The sequence below is a fragment of the Ursus arctos genome, unplaced genomic scaffold, assembly GCF_023065955.2.
Source record: "Ursus arctos isolate Adak ecotype North America unplaced genomic scaffold, UrsArc2.0 scaffold_28, whole genome shotgun sequence".
Lineage (NCBI taxonomy): Eukaryota > Metazoa > Chordata > Mammalia > Carnivora > Ursidae > Ursus > Ursus arctos.
This window is the reverse complement of record NW_026622963.1, coordinates 10,477,480-10,498,743: the sequence shown is the minus strand read 5'-3', so window position 1 is coordinate 10,498,743 and position 21,264 is coordinate 10,477,480. Positions and strand designations below refer to the sequence as shown.

The following is a 21,264-nucleotide window of genomic DNA, read 5'->3' as shown; positions in this document are numbered from 1 at the left end:
TATTTCTTTTCGGTCTGAAGTGATACAACAACATAGCTGACAGTCCTCCCTTCCCTGTGCCTCTCAAACCGACTCCAAGACTATCCTGTAAACCGCCCCCCCTCCCAAGCTTTTTGCTATGATTGCCAGAGTGAAAATCCAAGGTTTGCAAAGGTTACATGATTCCTGAATGAGGTTTGCAATCGGTCGCTGCTTCTGTGAGGGACTAAAATCAGCTATACTGGCGCGGGATTACAGGATACGGCCAGCAAAGAGAAAGAGAGCGCGAGCGCCTCGATTAGCAGGGTCTGTTCCTTCACCAGACATCCTGGACCTCGCCGGCAACGTTTGCAGGGTCTTCCAGTCCGCAAGTGACATGGAGCTAGATAAGGATTACGGGCCCCTCACACGTTGGGGGTAGCAGCAAGTAACCCCGGCGAGGTGCCCGTCAGCAGCTCGTTTTCAAACGAATGTATTCTTTTCCTCTTCCACGGAGCTGAACCGTAAAACTCACGCCCCTTTCTCCCCGGTGTTCTGTCCCCGCAGCCGGGAGTCGCCGAAGCCCCTCCCCGCGCCGGTCCCTTGGGTCTCCCCTCCCCCGCCCCCTGCTTCCCCCGCCCGGGCTCCTCTCTGTCTCCCCCTCCCGGACAGCGTCCGCGCGCAGCCGGCCCTCTCCGCCGCCTGTTTGTGAATGAGACGCTCGGTTTCTCAATGGAGCCGCGGGGGGCTCGGGCGGACGCGGCGCAGCCGCAGCGCTGGCCCTGAGCCCGGAGGGGGGCGCCTCTCCCTCGCTCCCTCTCCTCTTCCCTCCCTCCCGCCGCCTCGGCTTTTGAGGAACGGGGCTGAGAGGCCGCCGCGCAGGTCGCCGGGGCCCGCATCCCCGAGGACTCCTCCTCACGCCCTGGAGGAGCGGGAGCGCGGCCGGGGAAGGGGGACGCCGAGGAGGCCGGCGGCCTTCGGGAAATTTCCGCCGCGACCCCCCGCTCCTGGCGTAGAAAGTTCTTGAGTTCCTATTTCCTTTTTAAATCCCGCTTGACTGTTAGCTCCTCGCCAGCAGCTTGGTTTTGTTTGTTTGTTTTGTTTTCCGGGAGAGGAGGGGGAGTGCGGGGAAAGGAGCGAAGAAAATAAAAAAGGATTTCCGCCCCGAAGAGAGCCGACAGTTCTGAGAGCTTTTCCTTCAGGAGACAGAAGCGGCGTGCGCGGCCGCCGCGGCCGCCCGGCCCCGCCGGCCCCACCATGCGCGAGCCGGCCTCTGGCTGCTGAGGCGCGGAGACGCGGAAGCGGCGGCCGGCGGCACCCGCTCCCCGCGCTCCCGGGAGCGTTCGGTCGGCCGGGCGGCGGCGGCGGCGGGATGGAGCCCGCGACCGCGCCCCAGCCCGACATGGCGCCGGAGCTGACCCCGGAGGAGGAGCAGGTAAGCGGGGCCCCGGCCGCGGCGGTGGGTGTGTCCGGACCCCCGAGGCCTAGGCCGGCCTCTGCTCCCCGAGGCCGCGCGCTCCACGGCCCCCGGCCCGCCGGTGCCCCTTCCCCCGGCGACCGCGCCCCAGGCCGTCAACACGCGACCCGGGGGACGCAGCTGGACGCGGCTCCCGGCCTCTTCTGTTCCTGAGGCTTGCGGGCCTCACATCGCCCCCTCCCCTCATTCCCGTGGTAATTAAAGTTCCTCGGACCGGGGGGCCTGCCTGCTCCTCTGACCACCCCCAACCCTCGACATTTGCTGAACACCTACTTGTGTCTGGTCCCTACACCCCTATAAATGTTCAGCTTCTTTCCTTGAGGGTTTGTGGTTTTTTTAAGGACAGGCAAAGCCCCAGTTTGGGGGGAGGGCTCCTGCGGGTACCATCCCCCCTCCCGAGGAGAGTGGTGATAGGCACTGGGTACACAGATGCCTTAGATTTTCAGATGAGCCCTTCAGGCTGCGGCAGGCCTACTTAGGCAGATTCTGGAAGATCCAGGCCTTTTCATGCTCCCGAAGTCCCTCGCCTGGACCGCTCTCAGCTCTCTCAGACTGGGCACATCCCTTCACCCCCACTTCCCTGCCCCCCATCTCATCTCGCTGTCTCCATCTTTCTGGAGCCTACATTGAGCTCCATTGTCCCTTAAAGCTTATGACCTTCAGTTCCCAGAAGGAAGTGGTTTGCGGTGTCATTCTGGGGGTTTGGGTAAGGGAAAAGCCCAGGGGCGTTGTAACTTTCCCTCCCCCACATTCCTTCTGGGGAGACACGGACCGCTCCTTCAGAGGAAGATCGGAAAGTCTGCTAGCTGAGATTGGGAACCCTAAAGCCTTTTCACTGTCTCTTTCTTGGCACTGCCCATACCCAGCCTTAGCTATGCTCAAATATAGCCATGGTCTGATTTCATATTTTAAAAAACCAAAAACGGAAAAACAAAAACCCTGAAATAAGAAAAAGATGAACCGTTTCAAGCTCTTCAGCCCTTGTTCCTAAGGACCACTTTTGGTAGCACAGTCTCTAGGGTGGAGACAGTCTGGTTTTACAAACTAATTTTTAAAAAGCTCTTGACTTTTCTCCTGATTTGTGGAGATGACATTTTTCACATTTGGCCTCAGACCACTGTCTTGCCTTTTCACGCCTTGAGATAAAATCAGCATGGGAGAAAAAAAAGAATTCTGCTCTGTACAAGCAGTGGTAACATCCTGGTAACTGCAGTTGAGTGTTAATAAAATGCTTGTCGGGGCCTAGTGCAAGCAGGTGGCCAAGGAGCCCCTCTCCTTCCAGAATTAGGGAAATACTTCAGTACTGAGGTGTGATGTGTTAGGTTGATTTTTAAAGAGACAAAACTCATTCACTTTTCCTTAGATTAGTCAAATTTAGAGTTTCTATGTTTCTAATACTTCAAGGCATTAGTATTCCACTACGAAAATGGCAGTAGGGTGCATATTAAAAAATTAAAACCAAAGAAAGTAAATATTTAAGTATTGATGAAGTCAGGGCTTTACCCTGCATAGAATATATACATATACCAGTGTGTTGGTAAAAATCTTTTACAGTGAATAATGTGATGAGCGTTAACAAGGACTGGATGGGAACAGTAAAATACTAAGATAAACAAGGAATGTGGCGTTTTTTTAAATCATACTTTTTCCTAAAAAAGTCAGGTTTTCTACAGGCATTTCAAAATGTTGAAATAAACATAAAAGTAGCATAATTCCAATTGTAATGCCTGATAAAATTTCATATTTTAGTTTAATATCACATAAGAGTACTCTTCACTGTTAAGATTTATTTAAAATGTTTAAGCAGCAGCAAATTCGTGTTAGTCTTATCTAAGTAGTCATCATGGGAAATGACACGATCATTCCATAATGCCGCCCCATTGCTCAAACCAGTTTTAGAACTCATTTGGAGTTGATTTCACAGCTTGTGGCAGAATCTTTGAAATATCTTCAGTGTTGGAAACATTTTTCTCTTTTGAGAGTCAGTTTTATTTTTGGAAATAACAAAAAGTCTTTTGGAACCCCATATCATAAATAAAGTAGGGGATCACACTGGGTTAACACATGTTCAGGCAAAAGTGAAAAGCATTTATGCATTTAGGTCCTTTTGGGGGTAGATAACTACCTTAAAGATGTTTCTGGAGCAGATCTCTCCTGAATATAGGTATCCTTCTATACAGTCATGTGAATCAGAAACCCAGAAGTTTTCTTGGACAGTTTGCTGTCCCTCAGCCCCTGTACAAGACACATCATCAGATTTTCCTGAATATTTCTTGGATTTATCTACTTCCACTATGACCGTCACCCTAGTCCCCAAGCTGTTGTCATATCCTGACAGAACTTTTGCTTCCTACCTGATCTGTTTGCATTCCATTGCTCATAGTCCAGAAGGCAAAGGCAAATTGCAAATCTGATTGCATCTTCCCTTCAGCCTCTCTGCCCCTAAAATAAGCATTTATTAAACCCTGCAGTGGCTTTTCATTTCTCTTGGGATGTTAGAGTTCTTGAACATGGTCTGCAATGCCTCAGCCCCTGTGTGATCTAGCTAATTCTCACACCTCATCTTTCCTCCAGGCACACTGGGCTTTTGGTCCCGTATTCTTGCTGTTTTCTCCTGCTACCAGGTCTTTGCACAAACTGCTTTCCTCTATCTGTAAACACCCTCCACTGTTAACTCCCTCTCAGCCTTCAGCTCTTAGTATTTGCTTCCTCAGGAAGGCCTTCCTTGATCTCCTCAGTTAGGTTAGATCTGTGTTACTGGCTCTTAGAGTACCATGTATTGTCCTTTATATCACTTATCACAAGTTTACACTATTGTGGGATTGCATGACTGCAAGCTCCATGAGGATCGGAACTGCATCTGCTTTTGCTCACTATCACATGTACATTGCCTAGCATAGTGACTGGCAGTTAGTGTGTGGACATTCTGAAAATACTTGTGGAACAAAGAGTGGTTCTGTACATGGATTGTACACAGGCAGCAGCATCTCCTTTCAGAGGGGCTTATAAAAATAAGGACATTGTTTATTTTGATATGCTAAGGATATTGTTCATTTTGATATATACATCTGAAGGTCATCATTATTGCTTCATAGTCTCCTTTCCTACCTAGGCATGTGTTGAACTGATATTATACCAAATCCTCATTTTTTAAAAATATTTATTTGAGAGAGAGTGAGCAAGAGAGGAGAGAGAGCACAAGCCGGGGGAGGGAGGACCAGAGAGAGAGGGAGAAGCAGACTCCCCACTGAGCAGGGAGTCTGATGCAGGACTCAATCCTAGGACCCTGGGATCAGGACCTGAGCTAAAGGCAGACGCTTAACCAGCTGAGCCACCCGGGCGCCCCCAAATCCTCATTCGTAACTTTGGTGTTCCTTGCCTTTATTTTCTCAGTTCTCGATAATTACAGAGCCTTCAGTTGAGTTACAAGAAAGTGTGCTTTGCCTTTAAGGGGCTTACATGAATAACAGTTGTTGGGTAATAACAGTAACTTTCCTGAGCTCCTGCTTTGAGTCAGGCTCTGTGCTGGGCATTTCACATACAATTAATCCTCATAAGATTGGAATTATTACCTCATTTTGCAAATAAGAAAACTCAGACTAAGAAAAGGAAGTTGCCCAAGGTCACATAGCTAGGAAGTGGTGGAACCATGATTTCCTCTCAGATCTGGGTTATTCTGCCTCCACTGCAAATGTTCCCTCTATTATACCACATAACCTCTCATGAAGCAGTTAGTCAACTCTCTAAGATGTCTACATGGGCGTAGTAGCTAATTTCGTTGGTTTGGGTATTGATAGGTACATATTTGGTTTTGATGATGCTTCTTATATATGGTTTGAAAAATGCGCAGAAGAGGGGCATGTGGGTGACTTAGTTAAGCGTCTGCCTTCAGTTCAGGTCATGATCTTGGGGTCCTGGGATAGAGCCTGGCGTCTGGCTCCCTGCTCAGCAGGAGTCTGCTTCTCTCTCTCTCTCTGCCCCTGCTTGTGTTCTCTCTCTCTTGCTCACTCTCAAATAAAGAAATAAAATCTTTTTTAAAAAATGCACAGAAGAAAAATTTTGGAAAACCTCTTTTCAGACCTATGTATTGTCAACAGTCATATTATCCAGTCTATGCAAGAAATTGTGATGAAAGTACTCTGGGGAAAAACTGTGTTCCTTTTTTTTTTTTTTTTAAGATTTGTATTTATTTCAGACAGAGAGTGAGAGAGAGCGCGAGCAGGGGGGAGCAACACAGGAAGAGGGAGAAGCAGGCTCCCTGCTGAGCAGGAAGGCCGATCATGCGATGTGGGGCTTGATCCCAGGACTTGGGATCATGACCTGAGCTGAAGGCAGATGCTTACCTAACTGAGCCACCCAGGCATCCCCCAAAAATGTGTTCCTTAAGATAGCGTTGATAGCTCTCCATTTTGAGGTGTGGTCAAAATAAAATTTAATTTTTTGCTATCTTCTTTATCTTTTGTACAAGAGAAATAACTATTCATGGAGCCAAATGTGAAGAATATTATCTCTCCAAACTTAAAAGCCAGGTGTTTTGTGTCAGGAATGCATTTTTAAAAAAATGTTTATCTGTAAATATAAAAGCCTTTCTTAATGGGCTGGCAAAATTGTAAATTTGGCAGTGTGAAGGGTAATTTCTACATATCAGTACTCATCTTCATTCTTAATTTTTTTTTTCTTTGCCATGGACCAGTCTGAGTTATTTATTTAAGCCATCTCCTTAAGCATCCATAAGCAAAGGGATGGAAGATCAGTATGCTGGTCATCCTTTGATACAATTAAGGAAGGTGAGCTTAAGGTCCCATAGACTTTTCTGGTCTGTGCGCGTAGTCATGGTCCAAACCAGTGCTGTGGTCCCCACTGGGTGGTAGTCCAGGTTCTCTTTATCCATCTTCATAGCTGATTGGAAGTAGATTCACGTGAGAGTTATGGAATAGAGTATGATTACCGTGTCCCCAGGGAAAGGGCTTGGACCTGATTCGGAGATGGGGTAGGCAGTGAACTTGGGTCTCTTGTGCTCTCCGTGATGCGACTTAAGGAAGACACTCAGTATGCTCACTCCCACGCCAGGGAGTTCTACAGAGTTGGTGAGGGGCTTCCACATGTGAGCTGAGCCCTCCTTGCCGTGGGTGCCACTCGACGTGGAGCTCCCCAGCTGTGCCCCGGACTGACCTAGCAGCCCAGACAGCTGGAACACAGCAGCCACCACCGCCGTTTTCAACCTCCATTCTTACTGTTCTTAATTTTCTTAATTTTACTTTCCTAGAGCATACACTTAAATTTGTAACTGGACCTGAAGTTGGTAATTTTATTGAATTTGCTATGTAATTAAAATTAACTTGACCATCAAGGATTATTAAGGATTTCTTAATTCGTCTGTTCTATGTCTAAAACCTACAGAAAGTTAAGTGGGGCTCCCTGGTTACATCTGTTTGGGCGTAAGTTGTGAGAACTCCCTCTGTGTAATAAACCATAAAAAAAAGATTCAACTAGAATTCTAAGGATATTTGAATTCTGCAATAGCTTTTTAGGGTCTTTTGATTTTGCATGGATTTCCCAGTAGTGATTGATAGGATAGAGTAATTAGAGTAGTTTTCTAAAATACTTATGCATTTATACATATTTTCATTTTAGACCAGAGATGCTTTTCATAACTTGTGTAGTGCTTCTCTCACATTAAAAATAATTCATGAATTTCTTTAAAGTTGCTGTAACAAATAATATTTATTTTCAAAACCTCTAAAGAAAATTCCTGTTTTAGAGTTAATGTTTAGAGCATTATTGTAAGAATTAATAAGCCAATGCATGTGGAACACGTACCTAGTAAGCACTCAGTAAAGTTAGCCATTATCATGGTAGTCTCCGTTTTTGAATAGTGAAAGATTTTAGAGCCAAGTTAGGTAAACTAATCCCAAGGGGGGAAATATTTATATTCACCCTGGGGACTATCACTTAGCATGATTCATATGAATGTCAGAAAATAGTTATCTTGGGGCGCCTGGGTGGCACAGCGGTTAAGCATCTGCCTTTGGCTCAGGGCGTGATCCCGGCGTTCCGGGATTGAGTCCCACATCAGGCTCCTCCGCTAGGAGCCTGCTTCTTCCTCTCCCACTCCCCCTGCTTGTGTTCCCTCTCTCACTGGCTGTCTCTATCTCTGTCAAATAAATAAATAAAATATTAAAAAAAAAAAAAAGAAAAAGAAAATAGTTATCTTGCGGGGCCCTGGGTGGCTCAGTCTGTTGGGTGTCCAACTCTTGATTTCAGCTCAGGTCTTGATTTCAGGGTCCTGAGGCCCAGCATGGAGCTTGCTTAAAAAAAGTAAATGAATACAGGTGCCTGGGTGGCTCAGTCGGTTAAGCAGTTAAGCGTCTCTGCCTTCGGCTCAGGTCACAATCCCGGGGTCCTGGGATCCAGCTCTGCATCGGCCTCTCTTCTCTGCAGGGAGTCTGCTTCTCCCTCTCCCTCTGCCTGCCGCTCCCGCTGCCGCTCCTCTCTCTCTCTCTCTCTCTCTCTCTCTCTCTCTCTCTCTATGTCAAATAAATAAATAAATAAAATCTTTTTTAAAAAATGAATAAAATTTTAAGAAATAGTTATCTTGTAACTTTATAATGTAGTTTCAAAAACCTGTTCTAATTCCGTGCTGTGGTTTGTGTTCTTATAACAGGAATCATCTAAAGTTAAAATTTTAACTGCCTTGCAGTGAACTTAAGAGATTTTTGGCATTTTTCCCAAGGGCAAGGATTTTGTCCTGGTTCTTGTGGCCAAGAACTTCCCTTTTCCCACAGCCTCACATGTCCTGTGCTAAATGTCATCTGTCCCCTCAGAAGTAACCATACGTCAAGGACCAGATGATTCATAATATTAAATAGAGGGCTTCCAGAGAGGGAAAGAAGATGAGGGAAAGATGAAGAATTCTCGTTATTTTTGTTATTGCCAGTCACTACTGATATTGTAATTAATAATCAGGTAAAATCTCATCTGGATGTGAGAATTTTACTCTGTTAAATTTTCTGAGGGTGTCAAGGGTCTTGGACTTGACTTTTGTGAATGTTAAGGAACCTGGAGGTTTTCTCAGAGGAACCTGAACTAATGAATTAATTGAATTGAATGTATTGAATTGAAAATTGAATTTGAATTTTATTAATGAATTAATGAATTGAAAAGTAAGACAGACCCTGCTTTAAAAAGAAGCTGAACTGTTTCACAGAGGTAAAAGTTAAAACTCCTTGTAGGTCAGTACATTGGAGTCTCTTCTCTGACTTGTATACCTTTATTGTATTGGAAAAGACTTAGTAATGTTGGAATATTCCAATTTTGTCTTCTAAATATTAAGCCTCATTTTATTTTATTTAAAAATTTATTTTTATTTTTATTTTTTTAAGTAAACTCTACTCTGAGTGTGAGGCTTGAACTCACAACTCGGAGATCAAGAGTCACATGCTTTACCGAATGAGCCAGCCAAGTTCCTCATTTAAGTCATAGCAGAATGGCTGGTCCACTGCAGTGTCAAGATTGGACGCCATCACCCTAACTCTGATTATTTTTCAGATACTAAAACCTGCAGTGCAATTTCAGCCATTTCACACTTGTTCTACCATCCTGCCTTGATGTCTTCCATAACTTTTTCCAAATCAGTCATTATCACATGTGCCCCCTATGCATACTTCTGTACAAAAGCTCCTTGCTTGTCCTTTCTGGACTCTGGAACAGTCATTATTTTGTTTCGTTTTTTAAGATTTTATTTATTTGCGAGAGACAGAGAGAATGAGCACGCGTGACTTCGCAGGGGGAGGGGCAAAGGGAGTACATCTCAAGCAGACAATGCCCTGAGTGGGAGGGCTTCAGGCAGGACTCCACATGGGGCTTGATCTCACAGCCCTGAGATCATGACTCTAAGATCATGACCTGAGTGGAAGCCAAGAGCCGGATGCTTAATGACCTGTGGCACCCAGGAGCCCCTGGAATAGTCCCTGTTTTGTATTCCTCTTCCTCTGGAGTAGGGGCAGATGTTCCTCAAACCGGTCATTTAGCCTGCACTCTTCAGTGCTGGAGGGCCTGTACCTACTGGAATGAGCACTTTCATATCTGACGTTGAAAAGATCTCTTGAGTACCTAACTGAGATGGCGTGGGATAGGCAGCAGGACAGGAATGGGAGACTGAGAAGCTCTAGAGCCCATGGGAAGAGTTCTTATTAAAGATTGGTTATCTCTTAGATTATAAAATAGTGAGACCAGTAGATTAGAAGTGACTTTTTTTAGTTTCTGCTTCTAAGAAAAGCATTCCATTTTTCTCTAGGAAAGACAGTTTCTGTTTTATGTATTGGTTTCCTCTGAAATACCAAACCCATCCAAAACACTGCATAGTTCTTGTTTTTTTACCCAGCACGGGTGGCACAGATCTGACTGGGCTTATGGAATTATTATGAAACCAGAATTTATTCTCAGAATTGGTGGGCAGATTTTTTTTTAAGGAGAGCCATCTATGACTTTAGTACTGAGGTTTCTAGGGACATTAATGTATGAATTACTTGTTCATTCCTTGAACTGGCTAATCTTCACCTTTGCATTTGCATTTCATCATTGTTATATACATCTTTACTAAAATAATCCTTTTAAAAATAGTCTTTTTAGATTCTTTGCAATGACCATATGTTTCTTTTATAATCAGTAACATCTTGTAAAAAGTGCTGCATGCTCTATACAAGTTTGGGATTATGTTACTAAGTGCTGAGATCCCAGTATTTAAAAGTAATGCAAATCTGGCCTTTTTCTAAACAGAACTGTTTGCAAGGAAAACCTGGGCCTTTGGGGAGGTGATGGCAGTGATTCTTGGTAAACGTCAGGAATCCCCAGCTTCCTTTGTGGCTCCAGGAGTTTTATTTTATATAAGTAAAATCCCTTACAGTTACAAAATGGTCAATAAATAGTTGTGATAATGGTATTCTTGTTCCCTATGTTACAGGAAACAATTTGTTTTCCAGGTAAGAATAGGAAGAAAAATTAAGAATCTGACTTTGTAGCAATGAGCTGGACGATTTCAAGATTGTCTGACCATGCATGAGTAATGTATCTACGAGATGGTAGCAGGGCTGCCTGTAGCTCATTTTATGCTGTTAGCACTTTCTGTACCATCCATTGGTTCAATGATTAATTTCTTCTTTCTAGGTTATAGATTACCTTCAGGTGCATTGATCATCATTGTCTTTTTTTCCCCCAGATAAAACTTTAAAAGGTAGTCTGATCTAAAAATGACTCATACATGGAGTGCAAAGAATAACAACTTATATTGTCTTCCGTATCTTTCTTAAACAGCCTTACAGCCTTTGTGAAAACATTCTCATTCCATTGTTTATCTCTGTGGTTCTCAACCACCATGATTTCAAACACCCCCCCCCCCAAACAAATGTGTATGTCTGGATATACATTTGATTGTCACAATTTGAGGGTACTGCTGTCATCTAGTGGGTAGAGGCCTGGAATGCTGCCAAATATCCTATAATGTATAGGACAGCCCACCACAACCAAGAATTACTGACTCAAACTGGCAATAGTGCCAAGGTTAAGAAACCCTAGTTTATATCTGAAGGATTTTGTAGTTCTTAGGAACAGAAATACAAGTTCTACTTTTTAGTTGAAGATAGGTCTTTGGTTAACACATTTAGTATTTATTCAGATGTGTATCCCCAGATAATGATTTCAGGGATTAACTTTATGTACTGAAAAAATGAAAAACTCTAGTCTATTATTTTATTATTTATTTATTATTATTCTTTTACTTATTTGAGGAGGGGGGAGCAGTGAGGGACAGAGGGAGAAGCAGACTCCTCGCCAAGCATGGAGCCTGATGTTGGGCCTTATCCCAGGACCCTGGGATCATGACCCAAGCTGAAGGCAGACACTTAACCAACTGAGCCACCCAGGTGCCCCTCTAGTCTATTATTTTATAGCATAACTAACCCAGAGGATAAAATGAGCCATTTGCATGGGTTTTCAGAGATGGGGGGATTTTATGGGACAAGCATAACACTACTGAGCCCTGCCATGTAATGATCATAATGGGAAGTGTCGTTTTTGATTTCCCCTCTAAATGTTTCTGTGTTTCTGTTTCTCAGATGAGTGAGGTGATTGTTATGTATCAGTCTCCTCCTTTTCATGTTAGTGTCCACCGAGAGGATTATAAACAATACAATTCGTTCATTCAGCAATCATTTATTGTCTGCTGTGTACCAAGTTCTTGAACAAGGATGAGGAGCTCTCTGTCTTTAAGGAATTGCCGTCTGGTTCTAAGCATTTCTTGAATTGTGGGGTACCCCCCAAGGAAGAGGACCTCTTATACATAGTGAGGGCAGGGTCTCAATCTTCTCTGCATCCTTAGTGTACATTATGAGAGTTGAAAATACATTTACCGAAGAATGAGTGAAACTATATTGAAATTATTCCTCACACAACGTGTGAAGCTGGTATTGTTTTGCTCAGGATGATTGTCTTTGTGATAATAGGGATGATGTTCAGAAGCTTTCAGTAATTTACCAAGGAGACAGCACTGGGACTCAACTCTGACTAAATGCAGTGCTCTTTCTAGTAAACTTCATCTGTTTTACCTACATGTTTCTATGTATGGCATACCTATATACATATACACCAAAAATAGCTGTCTTGGCCTTTGGGGATTGAACATTCTTGGTTTCTGCCATTCACAAGTGTTCCTACAGAGATGGGGCTACATTGTTACTAGCTGCTTATTGTACTATTTTTTTTTTTTTTTAAGATTTTATTTATTTGACAGAGAGAGATCACAAGTAGGCAGAGAGGCAGGGAGAGGGAGAAGCAGGCTCCCCGCTGAGCAGAGAGCCCGATGCGGGGCTCCATCCCAGGACCCTGAGATCACGACCTGAGCTGAAGGCAGACGCCAACTGACTGAGCCACCCAGGTGCCCCTTATTGTACACTTATTTATGAAAGAAATTATATGCTTTAATGGGGTTAGTGAACTTGGGGGTTCATGTAGGCCTCTGGCTGTACCTCTCATAATGTCATAGGTCTCCTCTTTGCCTTTATAAAGCCAGTCTTTAGTTTTCTACATGTAGAGTTTAATCTTTCATATATAATCATCAGCATAATGGGGAAACATATATAGTATGCTTGTCTACTAATAACTAGGATGAAACTAGAGCTTTTTAAATAGTTTTCCCATGATACCTTCACATTGCCCATTTTTTTGGCTGTACTTAAACTACTACTAGAGTTTATTTTTCAATTCTTGCCAAGTGTAAAAGTAGAGGAAAATTTTTCCTATGGGGGGGTTCCTCCTTGTTGTTTTTTTTTTTTTTTTTTTTTTTGAAGATTTTATTTATTTGAGAGAGAGAGAGCTAGAGAGAGAGAACACAAGTGGGGTGGGAGGCAGAGGGAGAAGCAAACTTTCTGCTGAGCAGGTAGCCCAATGCGGGGCTCAATTCCAGAACGCCAGGATCATGATCTGAGCCAAAGGCAGACACTTAACTGACTGAACCAGCCAGGTACCCCTTGTTTTTACTTTCTATATTCACAGATTTTCTTTTTCTTAGATTCATAAAGGAAAAAAAAAGTTACTGAGAGGAAGTCATGAAACCTTGAAAATAATACATGAGCGCAAGAAAACAGTTTTATTTGGGAAAAGTTGTTTCCCTGAGAGTTTAGCTCTTCCATGCCAGGAAAACCCCAAAAGTGAAGAGAAAATGGTATTTTTGATGAGGTCAGGGACTCAAAATTGATATAGCTAGCAAGAGTAAAATATACAGGATTTCCAGCATACTTTTGTTTTTTTTTAAAGATTTTATTTATTTATTTGACAGAGATAGAGACAGCCAGCGAGAGAGGGAACACAAGCAGGGGGAGTGGGAGAGGAAGAAGCATCCGGGGCGCCTGGGTGGCACAGCGGTTAAGCGCCTGCCTTGGGCTCAGGGCGTGATCCCGGCGTTGCGGGATCGAGTCCCACATCAGGCTCTTCCGCTATGAGCCTGCTTCTTCCTCTCCCACTCCCCCTGCTTGTGTTCCCTCTCTCGCTGGCTGTCTCTATCTCTGTCAAATAAATAAATAAAATCTTTAAAAAAAAAAAAAAAAACATAACCATCCATCTTTTTTTTTTCTTTAGCTACCCAAAGCATCATTTTCTTTTTTTTATTTTTAAAATTTTATTTATTTATTTATTTTTAAGATTTTATTTATTTGACAGAGGGAGAGAGAGCACAAGCGGGGGGAGGGAGAGCACAAGGGGGGGCAGGGGGAGAGGGAGAAGCAGGCTCCCCACTGAGCAAGGAGCCCTATGCAAGGCTCGATCCCAGGACTCTGGGATCATGACCTGAGCCGAAGGCAGATGCTTAACCGACTAAGCCACCCAGGTGCCCCCCAAAGCATCATTTTCTTTCTCAGTTGATATCAAACTAAGGAAATGCTGGCTTTGTAGGTGATTTTTGAGAAAGTAAAAAGCAACTGGAAATTTGTGTTTTGAATGAAAATGCTTAGAACTCTAGTCAGAACCTCTAGTTGTTATGGTGCTGTCCTTACAGTGCTTCAAATACTGGTAAAAGTCCACATCAAAACTTGTGATAATAACAGTGGCTAAGCATTATCTACTAGGATGGCTATAATTTTTTTTTTAAAGAAAGAAAATAACAAGTATTGGCACTGTTGGTGGGAATATAGAATGGTGCAGCCATTGTGGAAACTACCTTATGACCTAGCAATTTTACTGCTAGCTGTATGTCCATGTCGTAGCAACATTGTTCACAATAACCTAAAGGTAGAGGCAGCCTGCGTGTCCATCGATAGATGTATAAACAAAATGGGGTATGTACATACAATGGAATATTATTCAGCCTTAAAAAGGAATGAAAGTTTGATATATGCTACCATGTAGATGAACCTCAAAAACACTATGCTTATTGGGGCACCTGGCTGGCTCAGCTGGTGGAGCATGTGACTCTTGTCTCAGGGTTGTGAGTTCAAGCCCCACATTGGGTGTAGAGAATACTTAAGAATAAAATCTTAGGGACGCCTAGGTGGCTCAGAGGGTTAAGGGCCTGCCTTCTGCTCAGGTCAGGATCCCAGGGTCCTGGGATTGAGTCCTGCATCCGGCTCCTTGCTCAGCAGGGAGACTGCGTCTCCCTCTGCCTGCTGCAACCCCACTTGTGGTCTCTTGTTCTCTCTCTGACAAACAAATAAAATCTTTCTTTTTTTTAAAGATTTTATTTGTTTGTCAGAGAGAGAGAAATCAAGCACAAGCAGGGGGAGCGGCAGGCAGAGGGAGACGCAGTCTCCCTGCTGAGCAAGGAGCCTGATGTGGGACAGTAAATAAAATCTTAAAAAAAAAAAACAAACCCAAACCCACTATGCTTATTGAAATAAGCCGGACACAGAAAGTATAATTCTATTTGTATGTGGTAACTAGAATAGGTAAATTTATAGAGAGAAAGTAGAGCAATAGGAGCTGGCGGGGTGGGGGGGGATTGGGAAAGAGGATTATTGTTTAATGGGTACAGAATTTTGGGGGGTTGATGAAAGAGATGGGCATAGATAGTGGTGATGGTTACCCAATATTGTGACTGTATTTAATGCCATTGATTTGTATACTTACAAATGGCAAAAACAATAAATGTTATGTGTATATTTTACCACAATGAAATAATGGCTAAGCACTATTCTAAGTGTTTTACAGGTGTTAATTCATTTAATGAATAATGTGAGGTATAAGAAAGAGAATAGGCAAACTTCTGGTTTGGCTTCTGATTTTGAGCCGAGAATCACTTATGTAAGTGCCATTTCTTGGTCACAGAATGTATCTATATTAATAATTTGTTAGGATGTAAATTGTAATCTGTTTTAAACTCCTGAATATTTCACCTGTGAGATCCTACGTAGGAGAAGGAGTTTTCTGTGTAGGACAAAGCACTGAATGTTATGATGCAAGCGGACCCAATTTTATAGCATCCTCCTCTCCCCGCCCCACTCCCAGTATTGTTCTGGGAATGACTTGAAATATTACTGATCTAGAGCAATGGTTCTCAAAGAGTGGTCTCCAGACCAGCAACATGAGCATGCCCTGGGAGCTTGTTAAAAATGCAGATATTCAAGCCTCACCCCATACCTACTGAATCAGCAAGGTACAACAATCTATCTGCATTTTAACGGTCCTCACTCAAGTTTGAAAACTAGTGATCTAGAGAGTAAGTAGAGTGCTGTTGCATTGTTGGGGGAACCATCTAAAAAGTGAGTTTAGATACGCAGGCTCCTTCAGGAAGAGATCTGGATTTACAAATTGAGTCTAGAACTGTAGGTTTAAAACTAGTTTGAACTGGAGAAAGCTCCAGGAGTTACCTAATTCTGGACTAAAACTGTACTATTCCATGGTAAAGGGACAGTAAAACAAAGCTCTCAAAAGACTAGCATTTACCATGGTTTCTCTTAGCCAAAGAAAGAGCAGAGCCTCTTATCTATTTGAGAAGGAACCACAATGTCTACATGGTTAAAACAACAGGGCATTGAGACACCTGATGTCCACTGCAGATGGCATTCCCTAGAGAGATGCTTGGCTTCCAAGGGAGTACTGAATGAAAGGAGACACAGGCTGTTCTGATTCAGGCAGGAAAACCTGCCAACTTTGACAAGGCTATTCCATAGGGAAGCTCGTGTTACTGCAATGTCAGTTGCCCTGATAATCTGGACCTAGGAGTTACCAGATTTTATTTTTTGGGTCCTGCCAGGAAGCTGAGCCTGGTTCTAATTGGAATCGAAAATGGGGCACTGCAGTGAGGACAGCCAGATTGCAGGCAGCTTTTCCAGGCTTCCTTCTTTATAGGTTTGCAAACGGCCCCTTAGGTACAGTAAACTGTTCTACTTGTACTATTTTATGAGCATGCATCGGTTTGCCCGAGTTGATCTGATCGGTTCCTTAGGTTGGGAAGTATTGATACAGTAAGTTTGAAACGGCTGAGGTATGAGATGGCTGGTGTTGCCTAATGCAGTCTTCTGGCCAGTTGTATCCCTTTCAGGGGGTAATGGAGCTGCAGGTTATGGAGACATGTAGGAAGAGTCCCAGTTTTGTGAATATGTGATGAAGACTCAGGAATCAGTTACCTAAGGCACAATTTGTGGGGCTTATCTCAGGAAAAAAGCAAGGGGTTTGTTAAATTGGTGTAGATTAGCAGTAGCAGGTCTAATATACAGGCCAGGGCGAGATTAGCGACAGGTCTGACATGCCAGGTCCTAGAGTTTTCAACTAGAAATCATCAGGTCAACTCCTGTCAGATCCATGTGAGATTGGCAAAATTGAATTTGAGGTGCATGTGGGGAGAGGTTAGAGGGGAAGGGGGGAGAAGGATGGAGAAAAGGAGATGAAGACAAAGGGGGAAATGTTTTAGTTATTGAGAAACAGAAGCAGTTGAAGGGTAATTTCAGTTTTGTGAAGTGGAAGAAATAGAGAACCGGAAAGGAAGGAACTAGTTACTATGTTTTCTTTTCTTTTTTTCCCTAGTTACTATGTTTTCAAAGCTTCTCAACATTCTGATCTTTTCCTGAATTGATTGTAGTTTGCCAGTGACCTTGTTAAAATTTACCACTCAGGATTGAAGACAGTCTTATATATAAAGTCTGATAGGCCTCCTTGTTTTGGGCTTACTTGTTTTGGACACGGTGCTTCTGTAATGTGTTCCAAATTTGCAATAATTTTTGGCAGTATTAGCAAACTGTTGACTCATAGGTTCAAGTCAACTGAGATCCCTAAGTCTTTTTTTATGTGTTTCTGTTAAATTTCTTCTGGTGCTTCTAAAACTGATTTTCTTGCACTTATATAAATTTCATTTTGTTAGATTTAATGCTCACTGAACATTTTGTGAACATTTTTGTTAAGCCTTATGTGCCAAGAACTTTATAAATATTACCTTTTCTCCCATCTTACAAAAATTCTGCGAGGTATAATTCCATTTTTATAGAATAGAAATTGAGGCCCAAAGAAGTTAAGTAATTTGCTTGCATTCAAAACAATGAAGTGATAGAATCTGGTATTCAGACCCATCTGACTGACTCCAAAGCCTCTTGCTTTTGAATATCATCCTTGGCCATTTTTCCATCCTGTTTTGATCTTTTAGATCTGTGTTCTATTTTAAATATATTTTTTTTCTTAGCTAAAGCCCCTCTCATATGGTCAGCATGACCCAGTGCTGTTACCTAAGTCATTTACAGCAGTGGGACCAGGCCAGAGATGAATGCAGAGCAAATCAAGGGAAAGAGCATGGCCTTTAGAGTCAGATTTGGTTTTGGAATCTTGGTTGTATCATCGCAAGTGCTGTGACATGGCAAGGTCCTTAACCTGTCTGGGCCTCTGTTTCCTTATATGTAAAATGCCTCAATACCTACAAATGGGCCTGTTGGAATGGGTGAATAAACATGGATGCAAAGTGCTTTAAGTTATGGCCCATCCTAGCATACTGTAGGCTTTCAATAAACATTAGTCTACTTGTCTCCCTCCTTTCAGAGAATTCCTTTAAAATCTTTTTATTTTGGGGGTGCCTGAGTGGCTCAGTTGGTTAAGCACCTGACTTTTGATTTCAGTTCAGGTCATGATCTCTGTCTTTGGACTGGGCCAGACTGGATTGAGCCACACCCAGCGAGGAGCCTGCTTAAGGTTTCTTCTCTACCCCCTCTGCCACGCCCCCCCCATTGTTCTCGCTCTCTCTTTCTTAATTAATTAAATTTAAAAAAATTACCTAGGAATCTTGTTAAAATGCAGGTTCTGATTCAGCAGGTTTGTGGTGAAGTCTGAGAATCTGCATATGAGACAGGCTCCTAGGGGAGGCCAGTGCCACAGACTTCACTTTGGGTAGCACTGCTGTATATTCCATTCCTTTGTTTTTCAGTCTAGTTGTATTCTTTTTTGGAAGACTTGTTTTTGGTAAGTCATTTCTGGTAATCACTACTCCCCTTTTAAAAGCTCAAAGCCCACCTTTTTGAAAAGAAACAAAAAGCAAAAAAACCATTGGCCAGGGCTAGGTGTGTGTGCATGCATGTATGTGAAAGAAAGGTGAATTGTGTATTTTGCCAGATTGAATCCAGTTCTATTAGAGCCTGGGAACTTTTGTAACCCTCAGTAGACATCCACTCTTTGAAATTAGGACTGTGTTTGCTCATCCTCAAGTTTTGATACCTTAAAGTTCTGCAGCAGATGTTCCTCAGGCTCCCCTGGAGTTCTCAGGATTGTTAGGTTTTGCAGATCTGGAGGCTTAAACTGATTTGGAATAATTAGGGGCTCTGCTATTTTGAGCTTTCCACAAGGCTTGTTTTTCCCCCTCTTCAAGTTGAAGATTGTACTTGTTGATAGAGAAATGGAAGAAGAGGAGTTGATCTAGATAGTTCTCACAGACCCCTTTTTGTTAGCCTTAGCTTTATTAACAGGCCTTGCCTCATTCTGGGCAGTGACTTTCCTGACACTTTTCTTTTAGGTCAGAACCACCATTCTATTATCTTTTTGACTGTGCAGTCTTCCTTTGTACATGTATGTGTTAGTGGATGTCCTTTTAACATCTATACTCAACAGAGTATGCTGTACAACCATACTTGTCTCTTCAGAGTGTTCTCTTTTTAAATTCATATTGGTATAATTTATAGTTAATTGAATAATTGTCAGAATCGCACTTTTGAGGGGGGCCTGGTGGCTCAGTGGGTTCAGTGTCTGCCTTCAGCTCAGTCATGATCTCAGGGTCCTGGGATTGAGCCCCACACCAGGCTCCCTGCTCAGTGGGGAGCCTGCTTCTCCCTCTCCCTCTGCCCCTGCTTGTGCGCTCTCTCAAATAAATAAATAAAATCTTAAAAAAAGAAAAGTTTCACTTTTGAGCGTTTCTTTAAAAAATACTAGCATCTATATTCTCTAGAATTTTAGATTTTGAGATTTTAATTTTGTGAAATCTACAATTTTAAAGCAGTATAACACAATGGATAAAAATGTGGGCTGGGCTCTCTAGAGTCAGAAAACCTGGGTTCTGATTCAGGCTATACCACTTTTCTCATTTTGGGATCTTGGGCAACTTAACAGTTGGAAATCTTAGTTTTCTAATCTTGCTATAAGAAAATAAGAGTATCAACCTCCTAGGGCCATTGAGAGGACTTGACAATCCTTGTAAAATTCAGTATCTGACTGGTGGTTAGAATTCATTACCCATTAAATATTTGCTAATTTTGTTAAAGGTCTAGTTTTATTTAAATCACTGTGGTAAGGTTTACATAATGCCTTCAACAGCCAATTATTTGATTATGGGAGGTAGGCTGGTATTGTCCTTTTTTAGATGAAGAAACTATGGCATGAAGAGTGTTGGCCAGTTTCCGGGCACGTGGCTGTGGCCGAACTGGGTCTTTAATTAAACCAGGATTACTGGTGCCACATCTAGGACTTCCTCTCTGAACTGTCTCCTCTGACTACTCTTAATTGTCACTTAGACTATCACACTTTCAAAGACTATATGGTTACTTTCTCTTTTTCAACTAGTCTGTCTTCTTGGTTTAATCCAGTATAGTAGTTCCTCATCCTTTCAGGATGAAGCTGTCAGCAAGAATCTATCAGACTTTCTACCCCCCTCCCCTTTTAAAATAAATGTGCTATTCAGCAAATGATGAGGTACTTGAAGTTCCCTATCTCTAATATCCTTATTACCATGCCAGTTTTGGAATCTGAGTCAAAACAAAACAATCCAGGGTGCATGGGTGGCTCAGTCGGTTAAACGCCTGCCTTTGGCTCAGGTCATAATCTCAGGGTCCTGGGATCAAGCCCCGCATTGGGCTCCCTGCTCAGCGGGGAGCCTGCTTCTCTCTCTCCCTTGGCCTGCCGCTCCCCCTTGCTTGTGCTCTCTCTGTCAAATAAATAAATAAAATCTTAAAAACAAACACAATCCTACATCATTGAGTAGACTGAAGAGTACTCCAACTGTTGTATCACGTCCTTATTCAGAAATTTTCCAGTGTGATTTGTGGATTTCTACTGGAGAATATCATTTTGAGACATATTGCCATCCATCTTCCCTTTTTAAGATTTGAATGAGATTTGCCCATTCATTGGCATACTGCTTTCACAAATCAATTAACTCAGATTTTCACTGAAAATTAGGGATCATGTCTTACTCATTTTATAAAATCTGTAAACTTTATTTTGGATATCTCTGTTATAGATGTCTTATAATATTGGCAACTTAATTCTCAGATATTTTCTTTTGTGACTTAGTAGTCACTTCTCCTATTGCTTTTCTTCTCTTATTCCTGATTTTTTTTGTCCAGTGTTATTCTGGGATTTTTCTCTTTTACTCTATCTTCAGTTTTGAGCTCTCATAATCAGCTTGGCAAGTGTTCAGGCAAACATATTCTTCCTACTCCCTGTGAACAGCACTCTTAGCCGGCTGAGAGCCCATGATCTTTTATACGTTTACTCATCCGAATAGTGGCAAGCACTGTGCTTAGTGTTGAGTATGCCGTTGTAAGCTTGGAAGACATGGCCCCTGCACTTGCCTAAGCTTATAGTCTAATGGGAGCAGATAGATAATAGTGTAAGCTTTTATAATACTGTGTGCCTGGGTGGAGGCAGTAAAAACTTCCAGGATAAAGAAGTAGGATTTAGGGATTCCTGGGTGACTCAGTTGGTTAAGCGTCTGCCTTCAACTCAGGTCATGATCCCAGGATCCTGGAATAGAGTCCCACAGCTGGGGTACTTGCTCAGCAGGGAGCCTGCTCCCCCCCCCCCCCCCCCCCGCTGCCTGCCACCTGCCTCTACTTGTGCTTGCTCTCTGACAAATAAATAAATAAAATCTTAAATTTAAA

At 42.8% G+C, this 21,264-nt stretch overlaps 1 protein-coding gene across 1 annotated transcript in view; it reads left to right on the top strand.

Annotated features, from left to right (window-relative positions):
• Nucleotides 1–646: 646 nt before the first annotated feature.
• Nucleotides 647–21,264, top strand: part of PTPN9 (protein tyrosine phosphatase non-receptor type 9) — a 77,916-nt gene continuing 57,298 nt past the window's right edge. Inside the window, exon 1 of the mRNA XM_026478564.4 lies at nt 647–1,393. Within this exon, the coding sequence (XP_026334349.1) occupies nt 1,331–1,393 (63 nt within the window). The 5' untranslated portion in view covers nt 647–1,330. The remainder of the gene's footprint in view (nt 1,394–21,264) is intronic.